This window comes from Muntiacus reevesi, chromosome 18 (genome assembly GCF_963930625.1).
Source record: "Muntiacus reevesi chromosome 18, mMunRee1.1, whole genome shotgun sequence".
NCBI classification, from domain to species: Eukaryota; Metazoa; Chordata; class Mammalia; order Artiodactyla; family Cervidae; genus Muntiacus; species Muntiacus reevesi.
This window is the reverse complement of record NC_089266.1, coordinates 49,465,961-49,492,241: the sequence shown is the minus strand read 5'-3', so window position 1 is coordinate 49,492,241 and position 26,281 is coordinate 49,465,961. Positions and strand designations below refer to the sequence as shown.

General features: G+C 36.2%; 1 protein-coding gene across 6 annotated transcripts in view; it reads right to left on the bottom strand.

The window, feature by feature from the left end:
• Nucleotides 1–26,281, bottom strand: part of BCAS3 (BCAS3 microtubule associated cell migration factor) — a 576,922-nt gene that overhangs the window by 418,594 nt on the left and 132,047 nt on the right. For all 6 annotated transcript variants that reach the window (XM_065910780.1, XM_065910783.1, XM_065910782.1 and 3 more), the window contains exons 8-11: nt 23,402–23,509; nt 22,167–22,243; nt 8,943–9,019; nt 5,440–5,523 (exon numbers count right to left, since the gene is read on the bottom strand). In XM_065910780.1, coding sequence (XP_065766852.1) covers nt 5,440–5,523; nt 8,943–9,019; nt 22,167–22,243; nt 23,402–23,509 — 346 coding nt within the window. The remainder of the gene's footprint in view (nt 1–5,439; nt 5,524–8,942; nt 9,020–22,166; nt 22,244–23,401; nt 23,510–26,281) is intronic.

Genomic DNA, 26,281 nt, shown 5'->3' with positions numbered 1-26,281 from the left:
CTGAAACCAAGAAAAAGCCACAAATCAATTGTAACAGTTTTGTTTAGTGCTAAAAACTCAAACTGTAGTGATTAGAAAACACATTAGTGTTCTTCAATTAGCAGCCAAACATTTGTTTCAATAATTCACAAGAAATGACTTACACAAAGTCTGTTAGGGTGTTGTCAAGAAAGCCTCCAAAGGACCAACAAAACCAGGCGCCACAGTGTATTGATGTCAAAAGCTGGCCAGGAAGCCTGATTAACCTCTGAGATGCCTCAGCTGATGTCCTCACTCCATTAATGCTAATGGAGATGCTCCCACTTCAACGGAGCTATCCCCTTTATCAAAGGAATGCCTTTCATGTTTGAAGCCTTTGCTTGTATACCCTCCCCATTTGCCCTTGAGCTTATTATTTCATGCTCTTATACCAATGAAAAGGAATAGAGCTAAAATAACTGGAGCACACAGAAAGTGGGAAGTAATGCACCCAAAGCAAACCACAAGATAAAGGCGACAGTTAGTACAAGAGGATGGGAAAGCACTCCAGAAGGGGGGAAAACAGAGGGGTGCATTTCACAGTCAAAGGTGAACAGAATATTACAGGAGGAGGTAATGACGTTTCTCACCCCCCAAAAACCTACGGCCACTGGAGGCACCTTCTTATCAGTGGACCAGAATCTAAAGCCCAAATTTAACAGCCTCAATCTGTAATCTGTATAGTAAGTGACAGGAAAGTCACTTACTCATTAACTTTCTCATTAACTTTCAAAATAAGGTCTTAGGGTATAAAAGAGGGGTACTGAAAGGTTTCTACATTAGTAAGGACCTTTACTTTGGGAAGAAGTTTGTTTCCATGTTAGAATCACATGTACCAATCAGCACTACTATCCTCACAATCTGAAGAATATTACAAGAATACTCACAGAACTAATCTGGGCTGTAAAGTGCTGAACCTAAGACTATAATGTATGTGTCAGATAATCTACTGTGACCAAAACTTCAAATGAGCATGGTACTTATTTTGTTCTATTGCAGAGATTTGCCGAAGGTCACTAGCCATCTTTAACCTTTCTCAGGCCGTATCAGTTGTCCTCCTTATCCATTAGGACTAATGGTGCTGCTCTCACAAAAGCTGTTAGTTGTCCTAAGAAGTTATCAGATAACAAAGAAAGCAGAGGCATTTTTATTAATCAATTTTATTAATCAATTCACCACGCTGGGGTTAAAGCACATTAAAAGGAAAACGCAAACAGGACAGTTACAGGGTAACTAGAATATGTGGACCAAGATTTAACAAATATTTCAAAATAATCGAATTTGAACAATCTCAATATTAAACTTTTTCTTTTAACATGACCTCAGAGAATTTATTATTATTATATTCTTTATAAGGAAAGTCAAATAAATTATTTGGAGAGATGAATTTTAAGTGCTATTTGAAAATACAGGGGGAAAAAAAGATTATTTCCTTGAAAACCATCCAAGCACATATACAATTAATACAATTTATATTTACATTTGTAATATGAGACATCAAAAAAGAATTAAAAGTTTAATAATTAATCTTTCTATATAACAAAGAGGTAACCTCTATGAAGCCACATTAAGAAGTTGTCGTCAGGGAGAGAAAAATATCAATGATTACTTTGTCAGAGAAAGTGACTTAGTATATTCTTAAAGAGCACATACTGCATGGCTTTTAAATATTTTTTTCATGTTACAGCTCAACAAATATCATATTCCCTAGAAATTATTCAAATGGTAAGAATAATAAGAAGAAATTGTATTTCCTATTTTCAATATGATAGGCTAGGTAAATTAGATCAATCCTACCAATGAAAACAAGTAGGAAAACTAGAGTTTTTTTTTTAAAACTCTGCTTGAAGATACTGAATATTTAACAAAATGGTGATGAATTATCAGGTCCAAATCCAAGAGAACAGGGAAATTCAGCTATGTGAGCTGGTATTTAGGCCTAAATGCACTGAATAATGGGCTTCCGCAGTGACTCAGCACCAAAGAATCCACCTGCAATGCAGGAGACACAAGAGACCCAGGTTCGATCCTTGGGTTGGGAAGATCCCTTGGAGGCAGGCATGGCAACCCACTCTAGTATTCTTGCCAGGAGAATTCCATGGACAGAGGAGCCTAGCGGGCTACAGTCCATGGACTCTCAAAAGAGTCGGAATGACTTAGTGACTCAACAACAACAACTAAGAGATTGTGTAGTACTTCTGATAGACTCGTGGTAGGAACTAGGAGGTCATGTCCAGCGGGGTCTACTTTCCCTGCATGCTTCAGGTTGAAATATAAAGGGACACACAACAGAAATAAGAGTGAACTTGCACTAATCAGGATCTCACGGCTATTTCAGGTGACCTTATTTAGATAATTTAAGTACTTTCAATCCATGAAATTGGATAAAGATGATCCAAGCCTGAGAGCGTCACAGAACTCTGATATCATCTCAAACTAAGAACTTTTTCTAAAGATCTTTTAAATAAATTTTAGCAAAGAGTCAAGGCATCTTAAATGAGAATGAAGAGAAACAGTAAACAACAAAAACACAACAAAAAGGGAGCCAGATAATGGAATGATCAGAAACAGAGCATATTTACTGTGTTTAAACAGTTTGGCAATTTGACAAAAATTGAATTCATGAGAACCAAAGACTATCACTATTTACTAAAATGTTTTATCAATACACACATGTTCGATTTCATCAAACCCTTTTGGTACAAGGATTGAGATAATTTATATCACTTTCTTCTTTATTACGTTAATGTAGCAATGAGACTCACTGATTCTGAGTAATAAACCAGTCTTATATTGTGGAATTATCCCAAATGAATTGTGACACATTACCCCTCTGTGTAAATTTTTCTGCTAATAGTTTATTTAGGATTTTTCATATCTATGTTAATGATTTAACAAGTAAAACAGGACTATAGCTTTCCTTTCTCATAACACTCTTATTAAGTTTCAGCATCAAGGTGATCTTGCATTATGAAACAAGATTAGGCAAAATCTGACCTTTTTACTCTATATGAGTCTTTGCAATATTGCCATTGTTGATTCTTTTTTTAACTGAAGTATAGTTGATTTACAATATTGTGTTAGTTTCAGGTGTACGGCAAAGTGATTTAGTTATAGACATTTTTCAGGTTATTTTCCATGATAGGTTATTACAAGATATTCAATAAAGTTCCCTGTGCTAAAAAGTAAATCTTTGTTATTTATCTACCCCATTGTTCATCTGTAAACATTAGCTAGAATTCTCTGATGAAAGTTTCTAGATTTGAAGATATCTTTTTGTGAGGTTTTACTTTTCTTAGTAAAGTTTTTATAACCACTTAAACAACAAAGTACAGGCATTGTCATGTAAAAAATGTAAAATAATAAATTTCAAATTATACTACTTAATAGAAGTAATGTTTATGTTCTTACCATGGAAAACTGGAACTGCTTATATCTCAGAAGGTTAATTTACCCACAAGTTTCTAATATTGAGCAACTTACTAGAAGAAATTACATTTGGGGGAAAATTCATCCCAACTTTCCAATCTTTCCCATATAAAATATCCACACTTTGAATGTGAAACAAAGAATCATTCTAGATCTGATAACATTTTAGGAAAACAATTCGACAGTATTTTCAAAGAAATCTCAAAATATTCATGTTATCTAATTCAGGAATCCATAAATGCACAGAAAAATATTACATAAATATAAGAAAAATGTTTTTAAAATATTTCATGACATTTAAGCACATGAGTTAAAAGAGTAGGGTACAAGAGATGACAGGACATGTTGAGACCAGCAAGAAACGAGTGACTTTTGCATCATGGCTATATTTTTCCTTCATTTTATAAATGTATAAGCAAGAACATGAATAAGCACTAAAATCAGGGTAAAGTAGTTAAACAAAAATTAAACATTAATCACTTTATTTAGGAGTTAATGGCAGAAACACCTCTTTTGTCAGAGGTAACAGTGAATTGCAATCAACACCAATTTCACTGGTGACTAATGGCCCATTAAGGTGCTGTCATCAATACAATTTCGTAGAGTTTCAGTGTAGAAGACATGAGTGTGTTCCTCACAGTTCACAATGCTGTGGTGTAGAAAATTAGGGAGTTTGGACTTGTGTTTTTCAAAGCACATCAAGTCTAGCCTCATTCCAGTAAGTCTATTTTCAGCTAACAGTTAAACAGCTAAACAGTTACTGAATGAAGCAGGTCACTTTCCTTTTAAGTAGGCACACAAACACACAATTATACCAAAGAAGAGCTGGAAAATTACCCCTGGTCACACAACTAAAAATTATTCAGAATAACAATACAGTGAGCTATCCTGACCAAAGTGCGTGACACAGATAAGTCAGAAAGAAATTTAATACTTGAGAACTAGATCTCATTGGTATATTGTAAATTAACTAAATAACACTGATGCTGCCTTTACTGTGTTTCAGATTTCTCTTCACTGAGCTAACCATCATAACTTTTTCATACGCAGTGGAGAAAAGTAAGCCATTCCTACAAAGATTCTGAAATCTAATATACGCTGCTATAAGCAAAAAGCCATTCAGTACTTTCCTTTGACTGAAAAATACGTAATGCTTCTCTCATCAAACCCCATCATGGAAGCATTTGCGATCAATCGTGAAGTATTTCTGTATTTGTTTTACATAAAACAGTGTGACCTTCGATTCCCTCCCTATGGTTTGCTTCAAACTGTTGTTCTTTTCTGAATAGTTGTGCTTTCTATTACATGCTGTCATTCAGACTCACTATGTCATCCCTATTATTAGAACTGTTTTGTTGTATACTTCACAATTCAAAAGAACGGTGATTATAAGGATACCTTATAATCAGCATAAAGTTTATGAGCCATCATCAAAATGAACCCTCGCGCATACACAAAAAGAACTCACTTGACAAACATTCCGGGGGGCAGTTCTGTGACATCAAAGAACCTCTGACTGCACCAGGGCCTTCACTCAAGTTTTCTTAATGAGTAATATTCTTTTTGTGTCAAGAAGATTCATAAATGTTCAAAAATGCAAAGGGATGTCAGTATGGGTAGAATGATGCAAATCACACACACACACAAAAATAGAATCCAGAAGTCACTACTTAAAATATGCAAAGCTTCTTTCCAAAGTAATTAGATTATAGACTTCGACCTAGCAAACAGACATAAATATTTTAAACTGTATAAATGCAAACCTTAAAATCATTACAAGGGACAATAAAGTGTGATTTAGGAACCTTAAGAGATTAAATACCTAATCATTTAGGCACCAATTCTCGGGTGACAAAATAATTCTGACTTACTTCCTAAATTTGTTCCATATTTGTGAGTGAAAAGGGAAGGGACAATCACAATACAATTCAGGAGAGAAATGTGATAATTACTCCGCGTAATCAAACCTCCCAGAAGCTCCAGGCTACTCACTTTAGCAGCACTAATGACTGTGGCAGTGTAAGACTGAATGTTGTCTCCACAGGCTCCACCACGGGACTGATGGCATCGAATCAACTGCAGAGAGAGAGAGAGTGACCATTCTGTTAAACTGTTTAACTCTACAGGCTCTTAGGATAGAGCTTATTTACCACACAGAATGATGGTGATGGGTGGGAATGTTTGCATGAGCCCTTTTTCGACAAACAGCTAAAAGCCCTGCTGAGACACTTTTACCCCTTTTTATAATCTATCGGTGCCACTCAGGCAGTTTCATGCTCAAATATGATTTTTAATTACAAGATGAACAGTCTTTAAGAATTCATAAACTGAAATGGTAGGATCTGAGATCTGGCAGACTTTCCACAAATAAATTTTAGAAACATAATCAAAGGACTTAGCCATGACTTCCTAACATTAAATATTTAACATGCTAGCAAATTGGAGGTTTTGTCCTTTTAATTCCTACATAAAGATAGCAAAAGGAAACTTTAAAAAACAGACAAAAGAGTGTGCCATATTTCCATTTTCGATTGTGTTTGTGGGAAAGTGGCACAAATTATGCATAAATCAACAATGACACATATAGTAGCTGTCCACTACAGAGGGCTCACTAGTTTTAACATCGGAATGAAAGAGACATGTCCTTATTCATGTCTAATGTAAATAACTAACTTGCCAATTTTCAAAATGAATCACTAGTTTCACATGCACGATTCTCTCATGTGTTGAGCAATAAACCGGGACTGAAGCCTCCACTGCCCCTACACTTTCTAAATTTAGGTTTAAAAAAAAGAAAGGGAAATATTAAAATCATTAGCCATATTTTTACACTTAAAACTTTTTACTAAAATGGCAACAGACTATTAGAATAACTCCATATTGTGATATGAATTATTAAAAGCCTATAGAAAACAGAATCTTCCTCTCCCAAAATATCAAAAAAAAAATGTCTTAGATAATTTAAAACCACTCCACCCGATAAAAATTAATGCATGAACTTTTTATTCTTTTATTTTAAAATCGAAATTTTCTTCATCTCTGACATTAAAAAGAAACAATCCCTTAAGACAACAGTGGTGAGCTATTTCCCAAATCACAGGTAACTGGTAAATAAAATTCCACACACGGGAAAAGAAAGTGTCATTTTGGCTAATGAAAAGAATCTCCCTCATTCACCCACTCACTCATTCATTCATTCACAAATACACACTAGAATTACGAAAATTATCCCTCTGCTGCCTCCTGCAGGATGTGCAAGGAAAGACATTATCTTAGAAACTACCATCTCTTCCCAGTCTCTACTAATTAAAATCATCAAGGAAAACAGGCCATACCTCTTCAATTCAACTAAATCTGAGTCAGCATTTCTACATAAACATAACTAAGCCAGAACTCTATTTAAAACTCAGACCCACTGCAAAAATTATATTTGCATCTGAGGTACATCAAAATGAAAGATAAATCAGAAATTTCTATAGTCCAAAACTCTTATCATGCCCAAATTCTAGGAAATACTGGTGAGTTAAAAAAGCAGTGTACTAAAGAACATATATATCTATACACACACACACACACACACACACAAAATGTTATCTTTTAGGATAGAAAGGGAAATATATATATATATCTCAAACACATGATAAAATATATAAGCATAGAAATAAAACAAATATAAAAACAAACACACACAATTACCTACCAAATAATACATTATTTATACATTATATATTATTTGATACACAATACATAATTGAATAATACAATGTAACAACAATGGAGGAAGAAAAAAAAAAAACAGACAAAGGACAAACTAACTCAAACAGCCTATGAACACAGCATTTGATTTTATATCTTCAGTCTTAGGAAGTAATAAAGTAGAGAGAATTGCAAGAAAATCCTGAACTCTTTTTAGTTGGTTTGATTTTTGTAGCAGTGTGAGCAAGCAATTCTGCAATTATTTTTATTAGAATTTATTAGAATTTTATTAGAATTATTTTATAGAATTGAAGAGATGAAGAAAACATGCTGATGCCATGGTCTCCTATCCAAAACAAAGGACATATAAATAGGAAATGGGGGACAAAGAGAGAATCCTGTGGAAATGCCAATGTGAACTCTTCATTTCCAAAATGTATTATGTACATATGGAAATACATGGGTGCACAAATATGCATCTATGTATATTTGCCTATTTATGTGTATATATAGAAATATGTATGGGTTTATAACATGCATGTTTGTGAACTCTGTCCACTGGAAGAGTCTAGAAGCAAAAAGACCCCAGTACAGAGAACACATCTACTGGACAAAGTTTAAGTATCTAATATCACTGTTGATTTTAAAAGAACCAATAAAATCAGATGATTCCAGGGCTCAGACAGGGCAAGTACAAGATGCATCTGGACACAGTCTTATGATAGCAGGTAAGGAGAGTATTTTTAATTTTGATGAAGCCACAACACAATGTCACAAGAAGCAGACTAAAGGGGCTCTTGTTGATTGACTCTGGGACAATCTGAAAACCAAAATAATTAAGACAGAAAAACATTAAAAACCACTGAAAAAAATAGGAATCCATGAGCCCATATCAAAAATACAGATACAGTAAGATCTTAAAAAGATGGGGAAGTTCTTGATTATAACAGAGAGCCAAATACCCACTGGTGGAGAGTGGAACTGGAAAATCATTAACTTGGAATATTCGTAGGAAAGACTGATTTAGGCAAGAATCATCAACGGGTGCTAAGATTAGGTAAAGCTAAGACTTTGATGAAAAGTAGGATATAACCCTCCTCTTTCCAAATTATCTGTTGGTTACCAGAGGAAAAAAACTTGTGATTATTCAGTACAGAAATTGGACAAGACCCTGACAAAATTAGCATCACCAACAAGGAACAGATGTGTATCATGTACCTCCAGATGTGATGCTGTGGGAATTACAGAACAACCCTCGTGCAACGTTCCAGCCAGAAATACAGAACCCGGTTATAATCAAGAGAAAACATCAAAAAGCTCAAAAGAAAAAGCATTCTATTAAAATAAAAAGAATAAGGGGTAGAGGTAGAGGGTTATACTCTTCAAAATTACCAATCTTGTAAAAGACAAAGAAAGAAAGGGACACTCCTACAAACTATAATACCTGCTCCCAGACTGGATTCTGCACCACAGGAAAGAAGTTTTTTACAAATGACAAGATAGGGTTAATTGACAAAATTGGAACAGGGACAGTATAACCAATAAAAGTAGTTTTTCAACATTAAATTGGCTGATAACAAGTATTTTGGAGGCACTGAGATATATGCAACTTATTCTGAAATGGTTCAGAGGTCAAGCTGAGTCGAGAGTACATGCGTACTGCTTACTGGACGATTTTGCGGCACCCAATTAAAACAAAACCAAACTAGTAAGGTAAACATTCATTACAGGTTGTGAATTACGTTAGGAAAACTCAACATTTGCTCCATAACAAATATTCCAACATGGGCTCTGCTTACCTTGTTTTCTGCATAAGCAAGCCAGCGACTCCCAAGAGCAATAGGATTCATGTTGGGTCCGGGACAAGGGTAGCAGCCTGAAATTTATCAAAGGGAAATATTAAGAAATTTCTTAATAAATTTTCTGTTGGTACATCATATTTTGATGCCATAAAAAACAGAAAAATCAAGTGTTTTTCTTTTTTTTTTCCAAATCTCACATAAAATTCTCATAACCTAGCTATTATTTCAATAGCTAAAAGAGGTTCCTTTTTTGTCCTCCTCTACAGTTTCCTTTGGGTTTTGACTCTGTTACAATAAGAAACAAATCTGGGAAGAACTGGTATTCGCTTTTCACAAAAATTGGGCATTTTTAGTTATTCCTATAAGAGAGAGAAGCCAAGAAGAACCATGTGAAGTTCATAACCCTACAGTTTCAAAAGTCTAGCAAAATCATCTGAAGAAGAAATAGAAAGTATACAATTGACTCTGGAATTTAAGGGCAAAGAAAAGGAATATGTACACCTATAATGAAATGACAAAAACATGGAAGGAAGGAGGTAGGAGTAACTTAGGTATGGGGCCAACGGGGAAAAGAAATCCACAAAGGGTGCATTAGTAGATGCTGAGGAACTAATTTACACAATTCTGAGCATTTCCTTTAAGCATCCAACTTCATTTTTCTTGCTTTCAGCCAAGCCAATAACAAACTGGTAGAAAGGATTATTTTGTGGTTCTCTTCCTTAAAAAAATTAATCCCATATTCCTGACAGTGGACACCCACACCATGGAAACACCAATGCCATCTTCCTGAACTCCACTGAACAAGACATAACACAGTTCAGTCAAGTAAGTGGTAGCTGTCATCCATGAGGCTCTCATCTCCCCCCCTGACTACTCCAATAAGGTCTCTGGGCAGAATGCCGTCATCCATCAACCACACAAAACAATATTTCAGTGTCTCACAGAACTGCTTTTAAAGGACTACTCAAAGGAGACTGGAGAATCAAAGGACACAAAAAGCCTACCCTAAAGAATTTTAGGTCTATCATTCCACAAGTATCTCATTAATATTTCACAAATACTTTTCCCTAAAATGTACACTAGAGCAAAGGTCCCCAACCTCCGGGATTCTAATGCCTGATGATCTGAGGTAGAGTTGATGTAATAGAAATAAAGTGCACAATAAATGTAAAAACTGTCTTCCATGAAAATGGTCCCTGGTGCCAACAATGTTGTGCACTAGAAGATCAAACTGAGGTTATCTGTTTCATAGTTTGGGTCTCTATTTGGAATCTAAATTAATATAATGAGACAGATAGGCTTTTATTAAAAAATAACTTTTCTTACCACAGCCAAAAAAAAAAGGAGAAAAAAGCCAACCTGCATGAAAAACATGAGCGTAATTGGAAAAAACAGCATAATTGGAATAGCATGAACAGCACACCTGAAAATATCCTACCAGCAGAAAGTTTCAGTCTACTAACTGATCCTGAGAGGAAAAGAACTATCAAGGCATGAACAACAATTAACTACTTTGACTTGTACTGTCAAAAATAAAAAGAATTTATATGTTCAGTAACATACTTACTATCTTTTTGCTTTATTTTCTATCTTCCTTCCACTTGATAAAGATCAAGCGTTTGTGTCTTTTGTTCATAGCTGAATCTCTACTGCCTAAAATAATACCTGACAAATAGCTTAATAAATATGCTGAATAAATTAAACAAGGTACCTAAATATTAACCAACCTTAATATTTAAAAGGCGCCTAGGCAAAAAAAAAAGAAGTCATCCACTGAAGAGAATTTTTCAAACAGTGTGCTTGCCTACTCGTTAGGTTAGGCTTTCTGCATTCATTTTAAAGCCACTTTTTAACAGAATCTTCCTTAACTGTACATTCATGCTTCCCTGAATTCAGGAAGGCCTTTGAGTAGCAATTTCTGAACTGGTAACGCTGTTGTTTTCACAACCACTAGAGAAGCTCAAGTCACTGCTGTTTCTGATACCCTTTAGTTTTCATTTTAGCTCCTTCAACTCCATCAATTTGGAGTTTACTTTTCTCTCTCTCTTTTTTTTTTTTTTTGCTACATTGAGCGGCCTGTGGGATCTCGATTCCCTGATGAGGGATTGAATCTGAGCCCTGAGCAGTGAAAGTATGAAGTCCTAACCACTGGACTGCCAGGGAATTCCCTGAGTGTTCATTTTTAAAGAAGATGAGGAACTTATAAAGAAGATATGATCCTAAGAGAAAGTCCATATGTCATATAAAAATACAAGGTACCAGCTTTCTAATTTGCTGCTCACTGTTAAAAAGAGATCTTTTCTGTGTATTTCAGAGTTTAAAGGATGGTGTCTAGAAAACTTTGGATTTCTGAAAAATCTGCTTCTGGGTAACTGTGATGTTACTATAATCACTGAACGAATATTATGGACATATACATAGAAAAAAGGACTTTCCTGTTGGCTCAGCGGGTAAACAACCCACCTGCAATGCAGGAGACACAGGAGATGTTGGTTCAATCCCTGGGTCAGGAAAATCCCCTGGAAGCAGAAAATGGCAACCCACTCCAGTATTCTTGCCTGAAAAATCCCATAGACAAAGTAGCCTGGTGGGCTACAATCCAAAGGGATATAAAGACTCAGAGATGGCTGAGTGACTTAGTACACAATATAATATAAAGACAATATACTTTAACATATATATCACACAGTATTTACATAGTAGGTTTCATTATTACACTCCCATCTAATTCATACCAAAACATACTTTATCTGCCTGCCAATATAGGAGACATGGGTTCGATCCCTGGGTTGGGAAGATCTGCTGGAGGAGGAAAATGGCAACCCACTCCAATATTCTTGCCTGAAAAGTCCCATGGACAGAGAAGCCTGGCAGGCTACAGTCTACGGGGCTGCCAAAGAGTTGGACACAACTTAGTAACTGAACAACAAATATACATATTCCACATACACTTTCAGAGCTGGAGAAAAGAGCATAAACATGGTCTCTAAGAAAATTTCCCCTTTTAAAATGTAATGTAAAAAAAGAACCAAATGAAAACCAGAAATAAATACCTGTGAATTGTGCCATTATATTAGAGGCGACTAATCTCATGAATTTTAAAGTCAACATGTGCTTAGTCGCTCAGTCAAGTCCTATTCTTTGCAACCCCAGGGACTGTAGCCCGCCAGGCTCCTCGGTCCATGGGGATTCTCCAGCAAGAATACTGGAGTGGGTCGCCATGCTCTCCTCCAGGGGATCTTCCCAACCTAGGAAATGAACCCAGGTCTCCTGCATTGCAGGCAGATTCTTTACCATCTGAGCCACCTCTAACTTAATTCTGATAACAGCTTTGCTTCAACAGATCCTAATAAGTATATTTGCTTTCCAAACACTAAAGAATACTAAGGAAAATGTAGTTCACAATTCTTCATTTCACTTTTTGAGTCAATGCTTTTAGAAAGCCAGTGGACCTCAAGAATTAGAGCGTACTGGAATGAAAGCATATTGTTTTTCTGCTCTCCAAAACACATTTTACAGCTAGAATCAGCAGACCATCAGCCTCTCAGCACTATCCCAACTTTATAAGCATGACTCCTTTAAACATTAACCATTGCCTCCAGCTAAACTTTGAAAACAAGTGAAGGAAAAAAACAACCACCACCACCACCTAAATCTCTACAATAACAGGACTAATTCTAACAAGTTTACAATGTTTGTGAACAAAGTAAAAGAGAACTGGATAGTAAAAAACCACAAGTTTACAAATTTAAATAAAGGTAAGATCCACAAAAAGCTCCGCTACATGAAGATGATTCCATAACTAAAAGACTGATGCAATTTTACATGGCGTTCTCGCAGAATAGGGGCCCTAGTGGAGAGAAGGCCTGAACTCATTTTGAAATACAAAGAATTTAACTACTCTCTGTAACACCCTGCTTTATTTTCCTTGAAAAGAACAACTCAAAAAATTTCACACCTTTTTGGAAAAAACCAGATGTCTGCATTTATGATCAACTGACTTTCAACAAGGCTACCAAGACAAGTCAACGGGGAAAGAATAGTCCTTTCAACAAATGATGATGGGCCAACTGGATATCCACGTACAAACAAATGAGTCGGAACCCTGATGTCACACTGCCTACAAACTGGAAAAGACTAAAGTTAAAGCTTGAAACAAAACCGTGTAAATCTTCATAACCACAGGCAATGCTTTCTTAGTGCAAGCGTGCTCAGTTACGTCCGACTCATTGCAACCCTGTGGACTGCAGCCAGCCAGGCTCCTCTGTCCATGGGATTCTCAGGCAAGGATACTGGAGTGGGTTGCCACTCCCTTCTCCAGGGGATCTTCCCGACCCAAGGATCGAACCTGGGTCTCCTGTATTGCAGATAGATTCTTTACCATTCTTTACCTAAACCTACCACGTTTAGGTCTGTGATTCTTTCTGAGTTAATTATTGTGAAGACTGAATAGTCTGTGTCTAGATTCAGTTTCATGCCTATGAATGTCCAGTTGTTCAGCACCATCTGCTGAAGAGACTATCTTCGCTCTATTATGCTACCATTGCTCCTTCGTCAAATATTTATTTCTGGGCTTTCTATTCTGCTCTGTTGATCTATTTATCTGTCCTTCTGCCAAAACCACAGTCTTGATTACTGTAGTTTTATAGTAAATCCTAAAGTTAGGTAGCAACATAGAGGAAACTTAATATTGTTAAATGAAATAAGCCAATCTGAGAAGGCTATATACTATGATTCCATCTATATGACATTCTAGGAAACCCAATGGTTGCTGGGGCTGGGGGTGCTGGGGAGGGCAGAGGTGAACAGGCAGAGCACAAAAGATTTTTAAGACAGTGAAAATAACCTGCATGATATTACAATGATGTATATACAGCAATATGCATGCACACATGTGTATTCAGTCGTGTCTGACTCTGCAACCTCAGGAACTATAGCCTGCCAGGCTCCTCTGTCCATGAAATTTTCCAGGCAAGAGTACTGGAGTGGGTTGCCATTTTCCTCCTCCAAGGGATCTTCCTGGCCCAGGGATTGAACCCACATCTCATCTCTCCGGCATTGGCAGGCAGATTCTTTACCACTGGGGCCACCTGGGGAACCATATACATCATTCTACATTTATCGAAGTCCAGTGATGTACAACACCAAGAGTGTGTCCTAAGATAAACAATGGACTTGACTGATAATTATGTGTCAATGTAGGTTCATCAAGTGCAACAAATACACTACTCTGGTGAGGGACGCTGACAGTGGGAGAGACCATGCATGTGTGGAGCTGGGGGCACATGGGAAACGTCTGTGCCGTCTGCCCAATTTTGCTGTGAACGTAAAACCACTCTAAAAATGCAATATTCTACTATGTTCAGTGAAGGACACAAAGTCACAAAAGACCATACACTGAATGGAGTTCAGAAAGGACTATAAAAACTTTTCCAGAAAGACACAAGGACATAAAATATTAAATACCACTTCTGAGATTTATTTGACCATCTTACTGCCGATTAATGACCCTCTTAAGATTCCATGAGCTTTGAATTTAAAACTTGATTTTATTTTCACTTTATTTTTTATGTATACAAAACAGTAATGCCATTGAAAGGCTCAAGGGGTGAGAATTATTAGTATGTGCAGAGAATAGGGAAGCCATGTGATTTCATGGCACACATGTTTAGAATCCACTTCATACTGCACACTTGCCTGGGCCCAACATGGTAGCCTAGACTTTCGTGTATTGATGGGAACTCAAAAGAACAGGGCTTTAACTTGGACTGGTCTTAGATGCCACACTAACCTGCCAATCTCTCCTTATGGAAGTTACAAGCTTCCTTAGAAGCATAAAAAGAAAGGCTCCTCTTCTCAAAAATAATTTTGCATTTTAAAGATCCTTTAAATACATTCCTTATTTATTATTCACCACTAACATAAATGAGGAATACACATTGTAACACTAAGAAATAACAATAGGATTGTAAGGAATAAATTTTCCTCCTCAAAGCAAAAACAGAAGCCAATGGAAAGAGTTACTTACTAAACAATCCTTTGGTCTCTCCGGAGACTTCATATCTGAGTTTAAATTTAAGCACACTGGAAATGACTGCTAATGACATCTATCAGTCTTTGTCTTTTGTTTTCTCAATCATACGTGGGTTTTGGATTTCCACATCAGACAGCTGCTCAAGGCCACCTTTTCTGTTGAGCCAAATACAAAGGCGTCTCCTTTCTCATCACATTGGCTGTGTTCCCTTTCCAGCTCTTTATCGGCTCTCTTTAGCTGACCCTTCCACCCTTTGGCACAAATCCCCATGATGCTTTCTCTGATGAACACAGTTGTGTCTACTTATTTTACAGACTCATCATTGTATTCATACCCAACTCAGGCAATCACGATTGTATTACACAAGAGCTTTTCAAACTCTTTGAGAAATTAAATGCTTGCATGAACAAAACAATATCCTCATTAAGAATTTGTCACTCTACATGGGCTTTAGTACCAGTTCTTTAAGAACTAGAAACCAGTCAATGGGGTTGGGGGGAGAGGACTACATAGCGCAGGCAAATGGACTGCCACAAATGCTATTCTCAGTAGGCCCATCAGCTCGCCTGTCCCCCAGGCCCTATATCCTGGCTTACAAGCATGAACAACCCAAATCTGGAGAAATACACATAACCTATACCATGCTTCTTTCGACCTGCCAAAAGTTTCAGTCTGCTTAAAGGAATGGGGGAGAGGGGAAACTGCAAAAATTGGGCGAAAACAAGCTTCTTTCAAGTCAGAAAATGGTTCCATTTGTTCGTTGATTTTAAATATTAAGTCTTGCTCAATTCTGCTCAAATATTGATAAAAATTTCTTAAGGTGCAGTTGCATTTCAAAGAAAAGAAGCTAAATTTCTTCAGACTAACATGTGTCAAATATCACCAATCTTACAAACTTAACATTACTCGAATAAATCTGGTCTATAGGGTTTTCAAGTAAAATAAAATAACATGTAACCAAGAGTGCAACACTTCTTAATGGAAGTATGAAATGAGGTATATAACTACTACTGGCCAGAGTATTCGAGATGAAAGGTTTGGGGGGATCTGTTATGAAATGCTACGATAAATAGCAATCGGAGTGTGAGGAGAGAAATCATAAACTTTTGTCATTTTTGATGCTTTCTGAAGTCTTTTTAAGGTAAACTACAAAACATATTTAAATATGATATAAAGAAGTACCCACGTCAACCAAGTAAACATATGCATACACATAAGCAATACTCAAAACAAAAGAGACAGGATTATAGAATCCCAAAAGCCCCTCTCACAGCCTGTCTTTCCAGGTTATGCAGCATTCCACATTCTGACTAGTTGGGGCTTCCCTAGGGGCTCAGATGGTAAAGAATCTCCTGCCGTGCAAGTTTTAGTACACAATTTATTACATTTATATCCATCATTTATCATCAAGAAATGGCAGCTGTACTTTTACACTACCCCACCTTTCAACACTTAACATACATTTCAGATTTAAAGAAATCCACTACTCTAGACTCTTGCCATGGACGGAGGAGCCTGGTGGCGACAGCCCATGGGGTTGCAAAGAGTCGAACACAACTGAGCAACTAAGCAGACTAAACAGACTTCATGGCATCTTCAAACCACGAAAGCCATTTCACAAACAGAAGACGTAATAATCCTAATGGATCCGAAATGATTGAAAATTCACTACTGGAGGCTCTACCCTGCTTGACCAGGACTTACTTAAAAGCTGCATGCCACTTAAAAAGCATCTGACTGCAACACTAAAAAATCTGGTGATCCTTCCATATGTCTTCTTCCCATCGTGAACAATTCATGGAATACAAGAGAGATTAATAGTTTAATAACACTTGTTCAACTAATACTTTAATAATACTTGTTCAGTGGTCCAGCAATACAGAGGGAAGCATTTAGGACTACATAACAAAGATTCTAAAAAAAAACTAACTAAATAAAAAGAACAAAAGCATTAAGAAAGTAATAACATCTCAGTCTCCCATTCATTTTTATCAAAATCAATTGATATTTTGTGTTTCCTAAAGGCTTATAAGGGCTTCCCAGGTGGCTCAGTGGTAAAGAATCTGCCTGCTAATGCAGGAGACAGGGGTTCAATCCCCGGGTCAGGAAGATCCCCTAGAGAAGGAAATGGCAATCCACTCTGGTATTCTTGCTTGGGAAACCCCACAGACAGAGGAGCCCGGTGGTCCAGGAGGTTGCAAAAGAGTTGGACACAACCTAGAGACTAAAACAACAGCAAAGGCTTACAAAACAGAAGCTCCTATTCCTGAAAGGGGAAGCAATACTCCAGATATGGGAGAGAGCCTCAAGAGCTGGTCATTACAAAAATATAAATTTTCAAATAAACTCATACTTTAAAAAAGTTTTGTCCTTACTCCAACCAGAGGGAGAAACTTCATTCATATATGCATTCATATATTTATTCCTTTAAACAGTCACCAAATTTATAATTCCCAGATCAAACCTGTATCACTTTCTCTAGAGACAAATACTGAGCTTCTATGAATAATTTTCCTTCTCATCTGATTACTTTTGACAGAGTTGCACTACGTTCTCAACCATTTTGGCTAACTAAACATCCTGGAAAAGAACCACTGATGCCTTGAAACTTGAAATAGTTGTGATAAATGTTTTCATATTACAGGGAGCAAAAATAAGCATCAGAAATATTTTTAAGTTATCCAGAACATAATGGATATATTTTACCTTGCATGATGGACCTTATTTTCTTAAACCAAATCAAGATGCACAACTTTGTTCTCAAGAAGATTACTACAGGGTGTCAAAGAAAGAAGGAGTAGACAGAAAACACATACAATAAGACAGAAGGTAAGTGTCTTAACAGAGGGAGAGATAACACTATAAAAGCATTCCCAACTGGTATTGGGTAACAAAAGCGATCTCTAATCAGATAAATCCAGGAAATACTGAAATGTAGTAAATAAATTTAAACAGATTAAAATGTTAATCACCACTGGTATCCTCCAACAGAAGGCAGCATTTCCTAAGTCTATTTTACCAGGGCATCCTGATTTACACAGCATGTTGAAGGTCTACTGTTCTGCAGACAGATTTGGGAATTGCTATCTTCAGGGATTTAGGAGGAGAGGCTACTTTAAACGAAGGGGATCAAGAAATACTTCATATAAGAACTAATAAGAAAAAAAAAGAAAAAAAAAAAAGAACTAATAGGCACACTGGAGCTAGAAAGACACATGGGATTAAGTCACTATGGGGAGACAGACGCTAGTGAAAAGGCCATTTCAGGCCGGGAAGCAAAGCAACAAAGCGTCTCCAAAGAACTGAGATACATGAATGACTCGAAGCAAATGCAGTATAAGCGGCAGGAAAATGGATTGTAGAAATAAAAGATGTAGCAAAGACACTAGATTTTGGTAAAGAAGGTTTATCTATGTTAAAAACCTTGGGATTTCAGTTGGAAGGGATGCATGCACAAGTCTACACTTGTTGACCAAAGTTAAATCAAGTATGGCTTTTGTTCAAATCAAAAGAGTTCAGTTTAGATTACAAGTTACTTGATCATTTGGCAATACAGAAATACTGATTCTGTAAATTCTTATCATTTAAACATAGATGATAGATTAAATTGTATGTCAGGGATATGCTTCGAAATAATCTGGGAAGGGTATAAATGAAAAAGATTGTCCACAAGTTAGGACTTATTGAAACCAGATCATAAGTACATGGTGGTTCATTACACTGTTGTCTTTAAACAACTGTAAATGTTTCCTGAAATAAAACTTTGAAAAAAAATAACATTCAAAGGAAATGAAAAGGTAAATCTATGACTTCAGTAATTTAATAAAATATAATATTTTGCCATATCACTAAATGACTACATTTGTCAAATATGCAAACTTACTGAAAATCAGAAGTGACTAAAAATTCACCTTTCTGCAAGAATTGCATAATTTCAAATAAGAAAAAGAATACATATTATGCTCTTTTTCTGCTTAAAGGCATTTTTGCTCTTATTTCTACTATAAATGGTTTAATTGAGAAAGTACAGTAAAACCCCATGAAAATATGGAATTTCTTTAATGCGCCAGTTTCTATATTGATCCTGTCAACTGATTCAAGAGCTTTACCTATTTGCTGTATGATGACCCAAATAAGGATATTCCAAAAACAAGCTCTCCTACTGTAAAACCTCAGACTGCAAAACACTCCCCCAGAAAAGCTGCAAATATCATTAATGTGCAAAAACAAAACTTAAAGGAAAAAAAAACCTGTAACTACAGCCTACAGTGAGGGAGGATTTTGTTTAAATCTTATTTATAGATCCTTATACATTTCCATCACTCATTAGTAAATAACAGACACATGTTAGTTGAAACAAATTTCACTCATATGTAGATATATACAATTAAAGATACAGGCTATATGTACATGATTATATGCAAAATTCAATTAGACCATCTAAGCTTAAAAATTACTATGATAAATTTTGCACATTTTCTCCAATTAAACAGAGTACTATGAAAAGCCTACTGATTCTAATGAATCAAAATTATTACAAAGCCTATCCTTTGAATCTTACTATGAAACACACAAACCTAATTATTTTAACTATCTATTATAAAGTTTAATTTTTTCTTTTAAAATTCTATAGTGGGTATTAAACTAATCAATGAAAAATCTATATTGTTTACTTGTACACTATAAAAAAAATAACAGCATAAATATGCAATGCTGTTGAACTGTGGTGCTGGAAAAGACTCTGGAGAGTTCCGTGAACTGCAAGGAGATCCAACCAGTCTATTCTAAAGGAAACCAGTATATTCATTGGAAGGACTGATGCTGAAGCTGAAACTCCAATCCTTTGGCCACCTGATGCGAAGAGTTGACTCATTTGAAAATACCCTGATGCTGGGAAAGACTGAAGGCAGGAGGAGAAGGGGACAAGAGAGGATGACATGGCTGGATGGCATCACCGACTCGATGGACCTGAGTTTGAGCAAGCTCCGGGAGTTGGTGATGGACAGGGAAGCCTGGCATGCTGCAGTTCATGGGATCACAGAGTCGGACGCAACTAAGTGACTGACCTGAACTGACTGAACTCACCATTATTAACTTATTTACATATATTAATTTCTCTTTAGTCATTGTGACAACTGACTTTGTTTAAATAAGGCTTAAATTTCAAAACATACATTGCCATTTTAATAAACTATCTTAACAAATAATTATTGAAGAGTTCTCCCCAATTTGATACTCAGCTGAGGCAGCAAGAGCTATCCATAAGTATAAAATTAAAATGGACTCACAATAGAGATATCTAACTTTTCAGAAGCCAAAGCACATGTATCTTTAATCAATGATAAACAACAGAAAAGTATTGATAAGATGTAAAGACAAATGCTCAGGAAAAAATGGCATCTTAATCTGGCTGAAATATTCATATTCTGTTCTAAATTATTCCTCTGTAGCCCAAAAACTTGGAAGAAATGGAAAGATTTATACATGATTCCTCTATTTCTCTGCTTGTTTTAATTCTAACAATGAGTGACATAATTATAAAGTAATATATTAATGCATAAGGTTTGTATAGGAACAAAGAATTAATATGCTAAAACAGACCATGTAATATCCAAAACTTACTATATTATGTGTATACAACATTTGTGAATGAAGTTGTTAGTAACAAATCTATGCTCCCCCAAAACTTTTAATTAATAGATAAAACAATAAAAGATCCTTTCTAGGAATCTATATTTAATAATTATTAAGACATCAGTAAATTTCTGATCAGCACAATATACCTGACTGATAAGTCAGTCAATGTATTCATCATTCAAGAAATATTTAATGAGAGTCTACACTGTGCCAGCTAATGTCCTAGGTGCTGGAGACAGCAATGTAAATTGGTAAATGGTGTACATTACACCTTGTCATAAAACAAAAATATCTCAGTGAACATGATCTCTATTATTATCTCTGTAGATCTCTGAGAGAAATGACTACAAGATTAAGGAGATGAGTTGTATACTGTATTGTTCTTCATAGGCTACAAAATGATAAACTATATGTTACAATGAATTATTATGTATTGCTACATATAGTATATATTATATAATCCATGCAATTACATACAGACTACAGGTATTATCAAGAACATGAGCTCTTATCAGAAAGGAACAATGTCTACTACCAGGGCTTAATATACGGATAAACATCTGATAAGTAAGTGTGTAATGAGTTTCGATATTTCAGGAGATGCAGTAGTATGCCTGGGATTCCCTATAAAGTGAAGTCACTCAGTCGTGTCTGACTCTTCGCGACCCCATGGCCTGCGGCCTACCAGATTCCTCCGTCCAAGGGATTTTCTAGGCAAGAGTACTGGAGGGGGTTGCCATTGCCTTCTCCAGGAGATCTTCCCGACCCGGGGATTGAACCCGGGTCTCCTACATTGCAGGCAGATGCTTTACCATCTGAGCCACCAGGGAAGTCAGGATTCCCTATACATAACAAAATTGAGCTCTGTTCCAAAAGGAGTATTTCTGTAGCATACACATAACAGTCTCTGAAAAAACAGCTATAGCTTTGATGGTGAGTGTTAAGACGTTAAAATGTAAACGAGGGAAAACTATTGCTTCACTAGACTGCATTTAAGACTCAGCCCTTGGAATTTCCAGCGTGTGTGTGTGTGTGTGTGTGTGTGTGTGTGTGTGTCTGTGTGTGTGTGTGTCTGTGTGTGTGTGTGTGTGTGTGTGTGTCTGTGTGTGTGTATTTGGATCCAGAATCTGGGCTTATTTCTGCAAATCAAGGCAGAGTTATGAGAGGTAGGGGAAAGAAAGAGTGAAAGATTGACACATTTCCCTCATGAATGATAATACAGTTACATCCACAAGTATGTTACGTTAATCAAATAATTTAACAACATAGTCACACAGATCTAAATTAGTCACAACTACCCAAGGAGAATATACAAGGAAAAACTGAGTATACAACAAAGCGTCTACAGTAACATGAAGAAAACATGCTGTGTGTGGAACACATATACCATAAAATTATATTACTAAATAAGGCATGCACAGAAACAGAAATACAGTAACTGAAGAAGCATGAAATATTGATGTTATGATTCCAATTAGTCTGCTGATTCTATCAAGTAAATAATATAAACTCAAAGCATATAATAGGAAATAAATCAAGTTGATACATACTTGTGACAAAAAATTTTTTCGTGAAAGTACAACTATCAAAGGCAGCAATTTTCTCCTGCAATACTACGACAAGGATCCTAAAATTAGAGGGAAAAAAATCATAAAAGAAAATGTTAATGTGAAGTTCTATAAACTTAATCATAAGTAAGTTAAATCAGTATCTACTGTAGCAATTTTTAAAGATCAAACACATCTTATAACATATAAGCTAGAAACATCTGTTTCTTAGATATAAAAATATAACCACAAAATCCTTAATATGATCAAGACAGACAAGATTAGAGGAAGAAAAGTGATAGGAGAACTACACTTCAAAATAAAACTTTATTTTTATTTTTTTATCATATTTTAATTCATTATAAACCAAATGAGATCAATAAACTGCTGGCTATTTACTAAGTGTTTTTCCATTGCTGGCTCAAAGTCATGGAATTAAACATAAAATGGATTTATACAACCTGTCACTTAAAATGACTGCGGAATTTCCCAACACAAGAACCAAAGAAGAGAGGGAGGGAAAACAGGAAGGAAGAAAGAAAGAAAAGAAGGAAGGAAAGGACTGAGGGAGGAAGAAAACTCAGACAACTGCTATTCAGTGCAAATGAGATATTTCTGATTAAGGATATATTAAAATTAATCAGAATTTGTATTTCTCCCAAAGTCCAAGATTTAGAAATAATTAGGAAAAAGTTTTTCCAGTGGTCATGTATGGATGTGAGAGTTGGACTGTGAAGAAAGCTGAGGGCCGAAAAATTGATGCTTTTGAACTGTGGTGTTGGAGAAGACTCTTGAGAGTCCCTTGGACTGCAAGGAGATTCAACCAGTCCATCCTAAAGGAGATCAGTCCTGAATGTTCATTGGAAGGACTGATGCTGAAGCTGAAACTCCAAAACTTTGGCCACCTGATGCGAAGAGTTGACTCATTGGAAAAGACCCTGATGCTGGGAGGGATTGGGGGCAGGAGGAGAAGGGGAAGACAGAGGATGAGATGGCTGGATGGCATCACCGACTCGATGGACATGAGTCTGAGTAAACTCCAGGAGTTGGTGATGGACAGGGAGGCCTGGTGGGCTGCAATTCATGGGGTCGCAAAGAGTGACACAAGGGAGCAACTTAACTGAATGAACTGAGGAAAAAGTTACAAGTTTTCAAAACTAAAATGCATCCAAAATGAAGTTACTTTAGAGTATTGCTACATGCTATCTTGCACAAGAAACACATAAAAAACTGCTTACCTTTTGTTGCAATGGAGATCATAGATAGGTGTTTTAAACTGAATGGACTTGACCATTTCCCCAGTACGAAGTGAATATAAATCCACACAACAGTAAGGTGGACTTGTGCTACAAAAACAAACAAAAAAGACAAGAGTCATTACGCTTTAAAGGGGGGGAAGGTCAGTAACTTTTCTTATTAACATAATACACGCAAATTGATTTTATAGATATAGATATTCGAATCACTCTATCTTAGGAATGTCAAATGTAAACAAATAATGAAACATCACTCAATTAATACTGTAGAATGGGAAAATTGTAAGATGATCTCAATAAATGAAGTAAAGCATTTGAGAGAATTAAAACCAGTTCATAAGAAATATTTCATTAATCTGATAAAGGATACCAACCTTAAAACTAATCAACAAAATTAGCAATCACAAAATCATGAAATACTGAAACGTTTCACCCCAAAATGAGGAATTAGAAAAGAATATTTGAAGACTATGGCACTGTACACCATACAGTATAGGAGCTCTATGCATAAGAAATTACTACAAGAAAGAATAAAGCTACCATTATTCCTGAGAATTTGATTGTATAAAACCTAGTAACACAGAGTTGCAATATATATACAGACAAACCTGATAATAAAAGACTAACCATTAATATATGCATTAATATGTAAACTGATTATTACTATGGATTATCAGTTAATACATGGGTTTACCAAGGTCACTAGATAAAACATCACATCTACTATTATAAACTAAGGATAAACAATTATGAAGTGAGGTCAAAGATTCAAGTATTTGAGAACCTCAGACAGTTCAATCTCCAAAGGGAAGGTTTCACTACATTAACAGGAAAGGCATAAAGCAAGGCAACAAAGGCCAAAATGAAGGGCGGCTGGCAGCTCCTGACACATGCGACTCAGCCCTCATCAAGAATCCACCAGGAATGCGATCTTATCCTAAAACACCATAAATACACATTGCAATAGGAGTTAAACTATAAACACACTAAAATAGATGACGAGATCAATGTTTCCACTTTAATAAAGGAGGAAAAGAGCAAGTTAAATCAAAGTGGAATGAGGGAATTAATACAACAAATCAATGAAATAAAACTTGGGAAAGCAAAACAAGAAAATGAATGAAATCAAACCTAATTTCTTGAAACAGATAATTTGAATATTCCAGTATCTACAAAGAAACTGAACTCATAACTTAAAATTTCTTAGAAAGAATTTCTTAAAAATGGCTTCATTTGTAAATTTTACCAATCCTTGAAACAAATCTAGATATCTTATACAAATTCTTTTAAAGGTAGAAGAGCAGGCACCACCTTATTTTATGAGGCCATAACATCTGATTCCCCCAAAAAACAAATACTTCACAAGAAACTACATATAAATTTATATATGTCTCATGAATATACATAAAGAATTCTCAACAAAATATTAAGAAGTAAAATCCAGCAACAAAACTAGATGAGATTCTTCCTAGAAATAAAACACTACTGAATAGAAGACAACTTCAACTTGATGAAGGGCATCTATAAAAAACCCACAGATAGAAGATCAACACTTTCCTGAAAGATGAGGAACAAGGCAAAACTACCTACTCTTAACTTCAATAACCTTAGACACGCAGATGACACCACCCTTATGGCAGAAAGTGAAGAACTAAACAGCCTCTTGATGAAAGTGAAAGAGGAGAGTGAAAAAGTTGGCGTAAAACTCAACATTCAGAAAACTAAGATCATGGTATCCGGTCCCATCACTTCATGGGAAATAGATGGGGAAACAGTGGAAACAGTGACAGACTTTCATTTTGGGGGGCTCCAAAATCACTGCAGATGATGACTACAGTCATGAAATTAAAAGATGCTTACTCCTTGGAAGAAAAGCTATGATCAACCTAGACAGCATATTAAAAAGCAGAGACATTACTTTGCCAATAATGGTCCATCTAGTCGAAGCTATGGTTTTTTCAGTAGTCATGTATGGATGTGAGAGTTGGACTATAAAGAAAGCTGAGCGCCGAAAAATGGATGCTTTTGAACCGTGATGCTGGAGAAGACTCTTGAGAGTCCCTCGGACTGCAAGGAGATCCAGCTGGTCCATCCTAAAGGAAATCAGTCCTGGGTGTTCATCAGAAGGACTGATGCTGAAGTTGAACTCCAATACTTTGGCCACCTGATGCGAAGAGTTGACTCATTGGAAAAGACCCTGATGCTGGGAAAGACTGAAAGCAGGAGGAGAAGAGGATGACAGAGGATGAAACGGTTGGATGGCATCACTGACTTGACAGACATGAGTTTGAGTAAGCTCCGGGAGTTGGGGATGGACAGGGAGGCCTGGCGTGCTGCAGTGCATGGGGTCGCAAAGAGTCAGACATGACTGAGTGACTGAACTGACCTACTCTTCCCACTCCTGTTCAACAATAACAACCTAATTTTTAAATCTTTATGAAAATTCATAAAACATAGTTTGGGGTACTTTAAATGTATAAGAAAAGAGGAAATTCTGTGACTTGACAACAACATGGGTTGAGGGCATTATGCTAGGTTAAATGAAAGAAAAATACTGTATGATCTAATCTATATAGTGAATTTAAACAAAAACTCAACTCATAAAAAAAAAGAACAGGGGCTTCCCTGGAGGTCCCGTGGTTAAGGCTCTGAGCTTCCAATGCAGGAGGTATAGGTTTGATACCTACATCCCACATGCCAAGAAGCATGACCAAACAAAACAAACGAAGTTTTTCTTAAATCCAATTTTAAAAATTTTAATAAAAAAGAACAGATTAGTAGATGCCAGAGCCCAGGTCAGGTGGGGAGGTATGAAAGAGGTGAAGACAGTAGAAAGGTACAAACATCCAGTTATAAGATCAG